We start from the raw sequence: 13,807 nt of genomic DNA on the forward strand, positions 1-13,807 counted from the left end.
TCTCCTGCCAGTCTCTCAGGGTACAGATTTATGTCTCTGAAACAAAGTGGATGTTGAGAATAGATTTGTTTTTATAAATTGCATTTTTAAATAATTGTAGGGAAATTCAATTGTGCTAAAGTTGTGTGGGATTCCCATCAGCCATCTTTTTTCCTCCCAAGCTCAGATGACCCACTTATAAAAATTATTCCTTCCATTAGAGTCTGGCCTTCTTAGGTCTTGCTCATGATTGTCCATCCTTGAAATTAAAAGAGCAGCTTTGGAGTTTAGGCCGTGTAGCAGATATCATGGATAAATTTCTTATATACCTTTTGAGGATACCTACTTCAGGACTGGTGAATTGGCTTTTGTGTTGTGTTCTGTACTAATTAGAAGTGAGATGCTCATAGAGAAGGCCTTCTCATATAAGTTTCATGCCTGTCTTAATTTTTTCTTCATGTGTTTTTTTTTCCCCCTGCAGTCTGAAAGGCACTTTATTATGCAGGTAGTTTGTGAAGCAACCCAGTGTCCAGATACAAGGGTAAGTGAAACCAAATGAAATCTTGAACTATCTTTGTGGCATTTCCAGGATCTGCTTGCTCTGGTTTAAGATCCCGGTGTTGACTGAACTGAATTTAAGGTAATAAGGCTGTTGTTTTAAACATTGATAGAAGTTTTTTTGAATGAGATTTGTAAGATTACCAAAACATAGTGCTTGTCTTTTAAAAAGATTAAAAAGAATTACCTTCTGTCTGGGTAATTGCTCTTTTATGATTACTTTGAATTTTAGCCCCTGAAAGATTTGTGAAGTTGCCTCTGCCCCCAAGTTGAAGTTTACTTTGGGGGGGGGGAGTACCAAAAAACCTGTTATGGTAGTGTGAACTTTAAATCCTACTCCATTGATGAGGATAAGCAACTTTATCCAGACTTGTGTTTTATCATTGATTTAGATTTACCTTTATTGTCTGTCTTTACTCCAAGAGAGAAAAATGGTGAGGGCTAGGCAACTGAAGTTAACTGACTTCGTCCCTGGGGTCAGCCAGCTTTAGGAAGTGTCTGGGGTCAGATTTAAACCCAGATCCTTCCAACTCCAAGCCTGGTGCTTTATCCACTGTGCTACCTAGCTGCCCCTTTAACAATTGGATTTGAATAGTACCATGGCTTTCATTGATGAACCTCAGATGGCAGAGGAAGAGAGGGGGGGAAAGTAAGACATCATATGTAGAGGGCTAAAACAGTTATATCAGTGCCTCAGAATGTGACGTTACCTACCTTTTGTCACTTACCCCTGAGATATCAGTAATTTTCTGATTTGATTTCTTTCTTCCTAGGTTCGAGTAGCTGCATTACAGAATTTGGTGAAAATAATGTCTCTTTATTATCAGTACATGGAAACATACATGGGCCCTGCTCTTTTTGCTGTAAGTATTCTGTTTTAGATGATTTTGAATTTAAGCCTGTTAACAAAACCTATTAGAATCTCTACAGAATCTATAAGATTCAACTTCTAAAAAACTTTTACATAGATCTGGTTACATTATTAATTGGCTTAAACTCCTAGGATAGTACCTGAAACATAACTGGTGCTATACATGTTTATTCTCTTAATTAAGTTATAAATAAATTAGCCATTTTTTAAAACATTACTGTCATTTTTCCAGAGACTACCACTTGTAGAGTTGTCTTCTATAATGAGGTACAGTAAAACAAAACAAATCAGCCCAACAACTGTCTTTGAGAAAGTTATGTCCCATTCTGTATCTGTAATCTTTGACCTTTCTTCCAACTAGAGACAAACACATTTCGTGATTGATCTGTACATTTTTAAAAATAGGATTTTTTCCCCCAATGTTTTGCTTCATATTTTTGTGGTCATTTTTTTTCTTTACCTTCTTTGTCTCTGACTTTTAATACCCAACTCAATCTATAAAGCTTTTCTTGATGCTTAGGATATGACTTTTAAAAAAAAAAATCCTTACCTTCCATGTTAGAATGAATACAAGTTCTAATATTCATTATAAGCCAGAAGAGTGATGAGAGGACTAGGCAATGGGAGTTAAGGGACTTGCCCAGGGTCACATAGAATCAATACTGTATATTGATTTTAAGACAGAGTGGTAAGGGCTAGGCAGTGAGGGTCAAGTGACTTGCCCAGAGTGACACAACTAGGATGTGTCTTTGAGGCAAGGTTTGAACCCAGGACCTCCTATCTCTGAGCCTGGCTTTCAATCCACTGAGCTTACCCAGCTGCCCCCTCGCTTATTCTTTTTAATCCTTACCTTCTATCTAAGAATTGATAGTAAGTCTTGGTTCCAAGGTAGAAGAACAGTAAGGGATATGCATTTGGGGGTTAAGTGACTTGTCAAGGGTCACACAGCAAAATGTGAGATCAGATTCAAACCTGGGACATTCCATCTCTAGGCCTAGCTCTTTATCCACTGAGTCACCTAGCTGCCCCAACTTAATTATTTTTTATGTTTTCATGGAAGTAGGGAGACAACTACTAAATGAAGAATTAATTGGGCTGGGGGCATTTCTTTCTTGAAGATCACAATTGAAGCAATGAAAAGTGATATCGATGAAGTAGCCCTTCAGGGGATAGAATTCTGGTCCAACGTTTGTGATGAGGAAATGGATCTGGCCATTGAAGCCTCAGAGGTGAGTTGGGGTCCGTGGGTGGGAGACTTAGGGTTCTGTTTGGATACAAGATTAAGGAGAAAAAACTGGGGAGGTTAATCATGCTAGCCCAGACCAAGTCCTTTTCAGACCATTCAAAATAAAATCACCTTTTTTACCTCTGATGAATTACAGAAACCTAGAACTGAACACCAGGGGGCAGTAGACTAGCATCATAACTTGGTAACATCAGACCAGTGCAAATCTGGCATCTGTTATTGATCTTTTGCCAGTAGTGGAGTTGATAAAAGGGAACAGGCCTTGCTCTGATTCCACCTTTTTGATCATAAGTTTTTCTGAGACCTCAGCTCCTCCAAATGCTCTAGGTATCCCTTATATAACCGTGGAGCCCATCAACTTTGCTTAAAAAACTCCTTACATAATTAATGTGAGTTGAACCTGTGAGATAAGTTTTCTTTTATTATAGTTTCCTTGAAAAAAAATTCAAAATGAGAACCTCTAAAACGGATTTTTTAACCTTAGTTGTGTCACAGATGTTTCTGGTAATTTGGTGAAACCTGTGGATCTCTTAGAATATTGCTCTTCAAATAAATGCATAAAAGAAACCAATTATAGTGGAATGCAGTTATCAAAGTAATTTAAAAATTATTTTAGGTCTCAGACTAGATACTCCTCCTCTTAGGGGGAGAAGTACTCTGTATTTCCCTTACCAATAGTTTGTTTTGCATAGATGAGAACATAATATAACTCACATTTAAATAATGTTTTAAGATTTATGTGGTGCTTTTCTATTATGAGACAATGAGAAAGTATTTTCTTTCATAGAGGAAGAATTCTTTATATAAAGTGATCTTTGGATCCAGAACTTATTTCCTTCTCTAGAACTTTTTGCACTATATATCATACTTACTTTTTCTAGATGGCATATGTTATAAAGATTGAATTCTTGATAATATATATCATCCTTTGAGGACCAGCCCCTCTTCTGATAGTGCTATTTGAGGTGCCTTAGAGCTTGCAGGCATTTTGGAACCTCCCAGTGCTCCAAGAATGATTTAATCACTTACCCGAAATAGGAGTCAGGCTACTAAGGAATCTGTTTGATGGTAATAAGGTAAAAATATGTGAAATTCTTACATTCCTGTTTGACTCACTTTGTTTTCAGATACCTTTTGTGTCACAAACTGATTTCCAAATGTTTCCCTAAGCAGAATTTTTTGACTTATCTTCCCCACAGGCAGCAGAACAGGGACGACCCCCAGAGCATACCAGCAAGTTTTATGCCAAAGGAGCACTTCAGTATCTGGTCCCAATCCTCACACAGACACTAACAAAACAGGTGAGTTTTCTCTAAAATTCAGACCATGACATGAAACCACCTAAATATTCCTTGGCTTGCTGTAAGTCCCACTCTGAATCATGATAGGGTTTTTAATGCGTGAAGTTGGCATCTCTTCAACAGCTTGATGTTCTTATAGATGACTCAGGAACAGCTGAGCTGGCTCTAGGAGATCCCTTAGGCTTTTTGAGTTGTTTTTGAAGGCAAATTGGGTCTGAACAATTCAAGTAGAGATGGGACTTGGCCACCAGAGATGAGACCATATGTATTAATAATTACCCAGTTTTTCCTAGGTGCTTTATCAGTGGGTTTTAGGAACTTAATCAAAGGACAGAGTCAGAGGAATTTTGGAGGACAATAATAACAGTAATAACAAGTCTTTTCTAATATACAAGATTTGCTACATCATTTTGATAGAACATACCCTTTTGTTTTTAAGTGCTGGCAAAATTAGAGACTAATTTTTTGCATTCATATATCAATCTGCTTCTTATCTTTTTTATTCTTGCTTTGGACTGTTCTCTTTAGCATTTCATTTTGGGAGGCTTTATGATATAGGAAAATTCTTATCTGTCTTTATTTTACCCAAAACACTATTACCAAAAAAAAAAATGTACCCAAATTGCTGAGGATTCTGATGCCACTGTAGAATTCCCATAGAGCTAGGAAGAACTTCAAAGGGTTTCTAATTTAACCATTTTCTTTTATAGATGAGGAAACTAAGGCCCAGAGGAGATTAAGTGGCATGCCTAAGGCCACTGAGGTAGTAATTGTTGGAGATGGGATTTGAACTTAGAAACTATGATTCCAGAGTTAGAACTTTCTATTGTACCAAAAATTGCTCTTTTAATGTTAAATTTTTCTAAAGAGAAATAACAGTACCATCCAATTTGTACTTTTTAAAAACTTTTTTTCCTTTGGGTTTTGATTTCTCCTATGTTTCTATGTTTTTGTTTGTCTTTCCCCCATTGAATGACATTAAATTATACTCATCTGAAACTGCATAGGGAAATCAATTTCAAATCACAATGTGTACAGATTACATATTCAATTTAGCCAGGGGAGAGGTAGACTGAATTCCATGTGGTGTTGGAATGGAATTTTATTTTGTGTTCCAGGTTTAATCAACTCAGGCCTAGTATTATCAAATGAAAGTTCACTTGCTGACCTGAAGTCAAACCTAATCATCTTCTTTAGGGTTGCATCTAGGATGATTGGGCATAACCTTTTAAGTAGAGTATTTTTGACTGGTGCAATATTCTTTTGCTAGGATGAAAATGATGATGATGATGACTGGAATCCCTGTAAAGCAGCAGGGGTTTGCCTCATGCTCTTGGCTACCTGCTGTGAAGATGATATTGTCCCTCATGTATTACCCTTCATAAAAGAACACATTAAGAACCCTGATTGGCGATATCGGGATGCGGCTGTCATGGCTTTTGGCTGCATTTTGGAAGGACCAGAACCCAATCAGCTCAAACCACTAGTTATTCAGGTGAGATCAAGATAAATATTTTGGAGTAGATACTGGATAATAATTCATATTTTTGAACTTAACCTTTAGAGATTTTGAAGCAAAAACTAAGGCCATGCATTTAGCTACTAAGGACTATCTACAAAATGATAGTCTCCTCTCAAAGGATAGTTTTGATGCATTGGTGATAATTGGGTATGGAAAGATGATAGATAGAATTATAAGAGTTGTAAGAAACTTCAGAAAATCTAAGCCCTACAAAGTCTTGTTCTTTTTTGAAAAAATTTTTACTGATGTCCTTTATTTTTCTATTGGCTATTTCCACCCAATAAATCCCTTAGAACCAGGAGGACCTCTATTGAAGTTAGAAAACATGTTAGCAGTTATCCAACATAGCACATGTGCCTGAGAATACATGGCAGCCACCTATATTTGACATCTCTTCTTTAGGGCCAATATTGGTTGCTGTCATTTGGGATATTTTTTTGTTAATGGTTTATGGCAGTCATTGTTAGATTTGTTCAGTCAACCTGTCAAATATTGGGTACCCTTTTTGTTTCCAATGTTTTACTACCACAAAAATGCTGCTATTGTAAATAGTGTTGTAGTGTTTGTGGGGCCCATGCTTTTTTCTTAACCTCATGGGGCACATACCTACTTAGAGGCATGTCTTTCTGAGAAAACTGTTCTGTCCTCTGTCATTTCAACTTTATGGCTTCTTAATGGCATTTGCAAATTTAATTGCTGTGAATTCACCTGAGCCATGTTGTTGATTTTAAAATGCCATTTTTAATGTGTAATTTTTATTATATTAAACTAAATAGGTTTTGTACAAAAAAAATGCAACCAAGATTAGAAGGGAAATAACAAATGGGAAAATTTTTTGTAACAAATTTCTCTGATTAAAAGTCTCATTTCTCAAATATATAAAGAACCAAGTCAAATTTATAAGAATTCAAGTTGTTCCCCAATTGATAAATGATCAAAGGATACAAACAGGCAGTTTTCAGATGAAGAAATTAAAGCTATCAGTAAGCATATGAAAAAATGTTCTAAATCCCTCTTAATTAGAGAAATGCAAATTAAAACAATTCTGAGGTACATCAATTGGGGAATGACTGAACAAATTGTGGTATATGATAGTGGTGGAATACTACAGTGGTGTAAGAAGTGCTGAACAGGATGATTTCAGAAAGAGCTGGAAAGACCTAAATGAACTGATACAGAATGAAATAAGCAAAACAGGAAAACATTGTACACGGTAACAGCAGTAGTGTGGAATGACCACTTGCAATAGACTTAGCTATTCTCAAGAATATAATGATCCAGCACAATTCTGAGGGATTTATGTCAAAGAATGCCAGGGAAAAAAACTGTTGGAGTAGGAATGCAGATAAAAGCATATGATTTGTCACTCATTTATTTGGATATCTATTTTGCAATTTTGGGTTTTAAGATTATTTGCTTATAAAAATGACCAATATAGGAAAATGTTTTACATGATAATACATGTATAACACAGATTAAATTACTTGCCAGTTCTGGGAAAGGGGGGAGGGAAGAAGGGGAAAAGGGAGGGAGAGACAATTTGGATCATAATTTCAGAAATCTTGTGAAAATTGGTTATTAAAATAATGAATAAATAAAGTGCCTTTTTTGGAGGAAATTCTTTTCTGGGATGGGTGAAAATATGTTTTGTAGTTCCTTTCCTTGCCTGGCAATGCTGTGTTATGTTTCAGGCCATGCCCACTCTCATAGAATTAATGAAAGATCCCAGTGTGGTGGTTCGAGATACAACTGCTTGGACTGTGGGCAGAATCTGTGAACTGCTCCCTGAGGCTGCCATCAATGATGTCTACCTTGCTCCTCTACTGCAGTGTCTGATTGAGGGCCTGAGTGCTGAGCCCAGAGTGGCTTCCAACGTGTGCTGGGTGAGAGTTGGCTTTATAGGGGAGTGCAATATGGGTGGGGGAACTAGATTGACTGTCTCATTGTTAAGAGAGCAGAAATTGGGGAAGAAAGATAAATTTTTTTATAAGAATGCCTTCATTCTCATTTCTTCAATTAACATGTGGGAGAGCTGCCTCAGCCGATGAGAGCTGTTGACTCATGGTGAACCATTAAGAACAGTCATGCTACTCTAGCATGAGAACTATTTGGAGCCAGGCATCTATTTTGAGTTTCTGGAGAACTCAAAATAATGACTGAGGGGGTATGAGTTGCTAGTTGCAAGGATAGATGGAAAGGAGGAAGGTAAGTATGAATATGGAATGTAGTTAGTCCTTTGTTTTCTGGTGATAATAAGGCCCAAGAGTTTCTGAATGGAAATAAAAGTGGTGGTAGCTGTAGCCTTAGTCTAGAGAATTGTAGAAGTTTGGTACCATAGACTGTCATTTGTAGCAGAGCAACAGCCAGAATGCTTCCTTGTGTTTTGTTTTTGAAATATGGGAAAGTGCCAGGTTGTCTGTGGCATTTGGGATAGAAATTTTGAAAAGGACAACTAGTCAAGACATCTTGAAAACATTGTTAAGTCTGAGCTAGTTGAGCCTAGTGACTATTTTAACATATAACTGAGCCTAGTAACTGTTGTAAACCCAAGGTCTCTTTGGGTTTCAGGCTTTCTCCAGTCTGGCTGAAGCTGCCTATGAAGCCGCAGATGTAGCTGATGACCAAGAAGAACCAGCTACCTACTGTTTATCTACTTCATTTGAACTCATAGTCCAGAAGCTCTTAGAGACCACAGACAGGTAACTTGTGTTCTCTATAGATGATATTTTTGTGTTTCTGCTTTTTGGCCTTCCTGTGGTAGATATGGAAGGAGAAGGCCTTAGAACTGTTTTCTCTTTGAGTGTGCAAATCAAATATCCACAAATCAAATTCTCTTAAAATTAATTAGGACCAATATAGAATCTTTTTAGTGAATACCTATAACCTCCACTTATCTAAAAGATAGGGAATCAGTAAATATGAGGTGTTCATGAAGCTGTCAATTTAGCTGATGATCATAGAGAAACCAACTGCTTCTCTTTGTTTGGAACTCTAATTCTGCTTTTTAGCATAGCTGAGAAAGTGCCTATTCAGTACATTCTAAAACAGATCTAAATGGTCATTTTGAGGGTGTTACTTATACCATCCACTTCCCAGAAGGTGGGGATAGATTTCTGATATGGTTGGAATTGTAAGAATGCATTTTCTTATGGAAAAAAATGTTATAAATGATGTTACAAAAGCTATTTGTAATAGTATTATAACTAAGCTTTTAGAATACAACCTGCATAGGAGAAGCTCCTTAAAAATTTTTCCTTGATTTATGAAGCCTGGGTTTTTCTATGATAGTTAATCTAGGGCCAAGTTAGAAATGATCCAGATTGGGATATTTGAACTTATTAATTTGGCTCATTGAGTGCCAAAGGCAATAGTGTATGGATATTAGATACATAGTAAGCAGATGAATGAACCATCCATCTCCCATCTCCTTCAATCTTCTTTGTTCTTGATGCCATTAGGAGCACAGGAAGGGTTTTGTTACTTTCTAAACTCTTCAAGGAGACAGTTTGTAGAATTTTAGAATATCAGATCTTGAAATCCCTTGTGCTGCATGTAGTAGGAACTTTAAATAGTTGAGTGAATAAATCTAGTCCAACAGAGATCATGTGATACATAGGTACCACAGCTGTACAAAAATCGTCCTAACACTATATCTGGGACTCCTGACTCCCAGGCCAGTACTTTTTCTCTTCAAGTGGTTTTGCCTAGTTCATTATTTCTATTAGAATTTTATCCCTTTCCTCAAAGGGCCATTTGATGGTTTGGTTCCCTATGAAGGCCATAATAAATATGGGCTTAAGTTTATGAACCTTAGAGGATTTGAAGCCTGACTTGCTCGTAGCCAAACTCAGGTCAAGGTCTATTTCCCTATTATTTTCTGGCCTCATATTTCCCTTTGGAAAACAGGTAATAAAAACTCAATCCTTGTTCAAGGGAGTAGAGGAGAGAGCCTTTGAACTTTGTTAGGAACCAGAAGATTAATCCATTTTGTTCTTGATCAGACCTGATGGACACCAGAACAACCTGAGGAGTGCTGCCTATGAAGCCCTGATGGAAATAGTGAAAAACAGTGCCAAGGACTGTTATCCTGCGGTCCAAAAAACGACTTTGGTCATCATGGAGCGATTGCAGCAAGTGCTGCAGATGGAGGTGAGACTCAAGAGGAACCATTATTGGGGAATTTTGGCATTAAGAAGGCAGCAGAGGAAGAATGGGAAACTCCATGCTTTTATCCCCTCTTTGGCTTCTTCTGAAAATATATCAATTCCCCAAAGGTGTCTTCAGGGCAGAGCCACACTTTGGGGATTGGTGTTGCCTGGGAAGTTGGTAGATGTATCAAACTGATTGTTCTATAAGGAAGGGTCCCCAGTCTTATGGTGACTTTCCTTTCTCTCTTTGCCCCAGTCTCACATCCAGAGCACATCAGACAGAATCCAGTTCAATGACCTTCAGTCTTTGCTCTGTGCCACTCTTCAGGTATGGATTTAGTCTTTCTCATTTCGAATACCTTGAAGGAGGGGGGATGCCAGTCAGGAGGGGTAAGAAAAGGGAGAGTCAACTGTCTTGGGATGACAAGTTCATGCACCACACAGACAATGCTGTGTTGATGACGCTGATCTGAAGACATTTATTGGAGGCAGGCAGTCCCCTTTCTGCCCTGTGACTGATTAGGACACTGGAGTTCACCACTAGATCAAACTCTGAAAGACATTTGCTTTTGTTGTTGTTGTTGTTGTGTTGTATATTTTTGGGCAGAGCTATGTTATTATGCAGCCTGTTTTATTATGGGGTTTCTTTTTTCTGGGCCATTTATTCTCCCAAGTTCAGACCACCTGTTAGAAATTGAGGAATGGCTAGAAAGCAAAATAGTTTTCAAAGGTTAACTGTTAAGTTGCTTCCTAACTTCAAACAGACAAATTAGAGAGCTGTTGATGCTTGTCTTTTGGGGAACATGGGAAAGATGGGAGCTAGGGAAAATAGAGAAAGGAGGCAAGCTCTGTTTCCATTAGTAATAGACTAATGGCAACAGCAGGAATTTGGAGTGATAAGAATTTAGTGTCTTGGGTAGGAAGTAAACCTCAGGGTCTCTTCACCTACAAAGCTGAAAAACTAAACCATCATTGTCATGGGAGAGTTCAGCAATAAGGATTTGCTATAGCTGGCTTAATTATAGGCATAAATGAAATGCAGAGAGAATGGTTTTCTTTACCAGGATGGATAAACCCTGTTCGGTAACGCAGGAATGAGCCGAGGATTAAAATAAAGGGTGTTTTGGTGAAGATGATTTGCATTGACCAAACACTTAAACATAATACTGCAGGTTGGGCTTAAAATATATATGTTTTTTTTAATACAAAGGGTTCATTTGAAGAGAATTGATTAAAGAATAACTTGAGACCTTTTGCCTGGCTTGGAGCCAATAGGTACTAAATTCTTTCTCATTTTGTAGAATGTTCTCCGGAAAGTACAGCACCAGGATGCTTTGCAGATTTCTGATGTGGTCATGGCATCCTTGCTGAGGATGTTCCAAAGCACAGCTGGGTCTGGTGGGGTTCAAGAAGATGCCCTGATGGCTGTGAGCACATTAGTAGAAGGTCAGTGAATTTGCATGACTTGTGATACATCTGAAGGATTTTTTTTTTTTTAAGAATTTTGACTTACTCCCTTTAGCCTAGATCTAAAGTACAAGCCCAAAGTTCTAACTCTGCTTAAATTTAAATTTGTTTATGTAACTTTACAACTGTACTCTTGAGGTCATGGGGAAACTAATTTGAGATTGAGCTTGCTGTGAGTCAGCCTCGTACCTGCCTGTCTGTTAATCACCAGACACTTTTTCCTTAAAGTCTTCAAAAGAATCTAGCTCTTCCTATAGGTTGTGGCTATAGAATTGAGATGGCACATAGTGGTTAGCATGGAGTAGAACCTTGGAGCTAGTACTAGGAATTAATTGCTTTTTTCATGCCTGAAATCAAATACTGAAAGATCATTAAGAACCCTACTAAAGAATATTTAAGAGACAAGGAGTAGTTTTAGAGATAACTTTTAGGTGGTATTTCTAGAAATTTTCCCATTTCTGAGGCCAGTGTCATTCTGAGAGACCATCCTCTGAAGGATAAGATCTATTTCTGGAATAAGAATATAATATGTTGGTATATCCTGGGAACATGTGATAGCCCTAAAAGAGAGTTTCATTGTGGATTCCAAGAGTACCTTAAATTGGGAGGTAAAGACCAATGTTCCTTTTCTAGATGTAGCCCATTTCAAAACCTTGGGGAAAGGCCTGGGGACTCTATTCCGAAGCTGGTCTCCAGGGGGACCTAGATGAGGAGATCAACAAGAGGCAGAATTGCTGGCTCAGCCAGACCAAAAATTAATTGTGACATTTCCTCTGGGCCATGCCACTTTCTTCCATTCCAAAGTAAGATACTATACTATGGAGAGTTGTCATCTTTGGGAGCATTTGAATAGAATCCCTAAATTCCAGTCTAGCAGTTGCAGGAATTTGGCTTGTCCTTTTAAAACAGCTTGTTAATGTCTTTGGGTTCAAGTTCTGTTATCTAATCCATTTTGATTTGCAACAATGTGTATTGTAATTCGTTTTTTAAAACCTGACCCAAGAAAAATCCTCCAAGTGCTTTCCTTTCTATACCTAGAGCTTTCTTAGTATTCTAACAGATTTTGTTTCTGTGCAGTGTTGGGTGGTGAATTCCTGAAGTACATGGATGCCTTTAAACCCTTCTTGGGCATTGGTTTGAAGAACTATGCTGAGTATCAGGTGGGCCATACCTCTTGACATTAACATAATACATTGAACTTTTGTGTGCCTAGTGGAGGGTTGAGTGAACTATTGTTACCCTTTCCTCTTACCCCCAAACTATAGTAGCAAAACAATTGATTCAGTTATATTCTCAAGCTGTTTTCTTTATCTGTAATGGTTAATTGTTCTTCCATTAAGCCAGTATTTAGGTTTCTATGTTTTGGTGCAGCAGGCATCCCTGGAAGTGTTGGACTTCTTACCTTTTCAGAGCAACTTTTGTTTAGTTCCTGTAATGCTTGGTGAATTGAAGGTTTCCTTTCTTGCTGACATTTTCCATCTCCCATATTCCCTATTCATATTTCTTCCTATCCAATTAGTTTCAAATATACACATATACACATCTATCTATACATCTACAGGATATACATCTACCTATCTTTCTAAAGAGTAATTTGTTGACTTTGGATTCTCTGAACTTTTGAGAATAAAGTAGTGGGGCTGTTTCAGTTCCATAGGGAGTCCCCTGCTAAGCAGCTCAAGTTATTTTCATGTCTTCCTCTATAGGTTTGTTTGGCAGCTGTGGGCCTCGTGGGAGACTTATGCCGAGCCCTACAGTCCAATATTTTACCTTTCTGTGATGAGGTGATGCAGTTGCTTTTGGAGAATTTAGGAGTAAGTATTAACAATCTCAGTAATCCTTATTAATTATTGTCTATTAGGCACTAAAATTTTAAAGACATAAATGAAGTAGACCTCACCCTTCAAGGAGCTTATATATGTATATAGGTTTATGCAAGTTTGGGCAAGGGACAGTGCCAAGAAAGTCCTTATTTAGAATGTGGTGTTTGAGCTGACCTTTGAAGGAAACTGAGAGGCAGAAGTGAGGCAAGAACTCCATACTGGGATTGGAGAGGTTGGGGGTGGTACAGACAGCTGATAAAGGCGCAGATCCAGGAGAGAGAATGTTATGTGGGAAGAACAAGATGGCCAATATGACTGGAGCATAGAGTGTGCAAAGGGCAGTAATGTATATGTGAACTTGGAACAGTAGATTGGGAAGCAGGTTGTGAGAGGCTTTAAATGCTAAATGAAGGGATTTGTATTTGATTCCAGAGGTAATATGGAACCATTGGAAACGAGAATGATGTTGTGGGGGTAGAATGACAATTTGACAACTGATTAGATAGTTGGAATGAGGGACAGTGAGGAATTGAGGATGACTGAGGTTTTGAACTGAGTGACTTAGCAGGATGGTGGTGCCCTTGACAGTGATGGGTAAATTTGGAAGAAGGGTAAGTTGGGGCAAGATAAAAATGAACTGTTTTGACCATTGTAAGATTGAGATCTCTACAGAATATACATTTTTAAACATCTAGCAGGCAATTGGTGATATGAGACTAGAACTCAAGGAACAGACTAGGGCACAACCAAATTCTGGCAAAAATTACCATTGAAAAGCAGTAAGACTCCAAATCATTGGTTGTGGTAGAGACATTTGAAGAAATAAGTGAGAGCATAAAAATTCATTAAAGGACCCATTAAACTTAGTCTAGGTATTGAAAATTGGAATTAG

The 13,807-nt window shown here is 37.8% G+C and overlaps 1 protein-coding gene across 1 annotated transcript in view; it reads left to right on the top strand.

The window, feature by feature from the left end:
• Positions 1 to 13,807, top strand: part of KPNB1 (karyopherin subunit beta 1) — a 29,223-nt gene that overhangs the window by 8,948 nt on the left and 6,468 nt on the right. The window contains exons 6-17 of the mRNA XM_001366819.5: positions 461 to 520; positions 1,311 to 1,400; positions 2,527 to 2,637; positions 3,854 to 3,955; positions 5,226 to 5,450; positions 7,169 to 7,360; positions 8,046 to 8,176; positions 9,479 to 9,626; positions 9,882 to 9,953; positions 10,927 to 11,071; positions 12,170 to 12,252; positions 12,799 to 12,906. Coding sequence (XP_001366856.1) covers positions 461 to 520; positions 1,311 to 1,400; positions 2,527 to 2,637; positions 3,854 to 3,955; positions 5,226 to 5,450; positions 7,169 to 7,360; positions 8,046 to 8,176; positions 9,479 to 9,626; positions 9,882 to 9,953; positions 10,927 to 11,071; positions 12,170 to 12,252; positions 12,799 to 12,906 — 1,467 coding nt within the window. The remainder of the gene's footprint in view (positions 1 to 460; positions 521 to 1,310; positions 1,401 to 2,526; positions 2,638 to 3,853; positions 3,956 to 5,225; positions 5,451 to 7,168; positions 7,361 to 8,045; positions 8,177 to 9,478; positions 9,627 to 9,881; positions 9,954 to 10,926; positions 11,072 to 12,169; positions 12,253 to 12,798; positions 12,907 to 13,807) is intronic.

Source organism: Monodelphis domestica, chromosome 2 (genome assembly GCF_027887165.1).
Source record: "Monodelphis domestica isolate mMonDom1 chromosome 2, mMonDom1.pri, whole genome shotgun sequence".
Lineage (NCBI taxonomy): Eukaryota > Metazoa > Chordata > Mammalia > Didelphimorphia > Didelphidae > Monodelphis > Monodelphis domestica.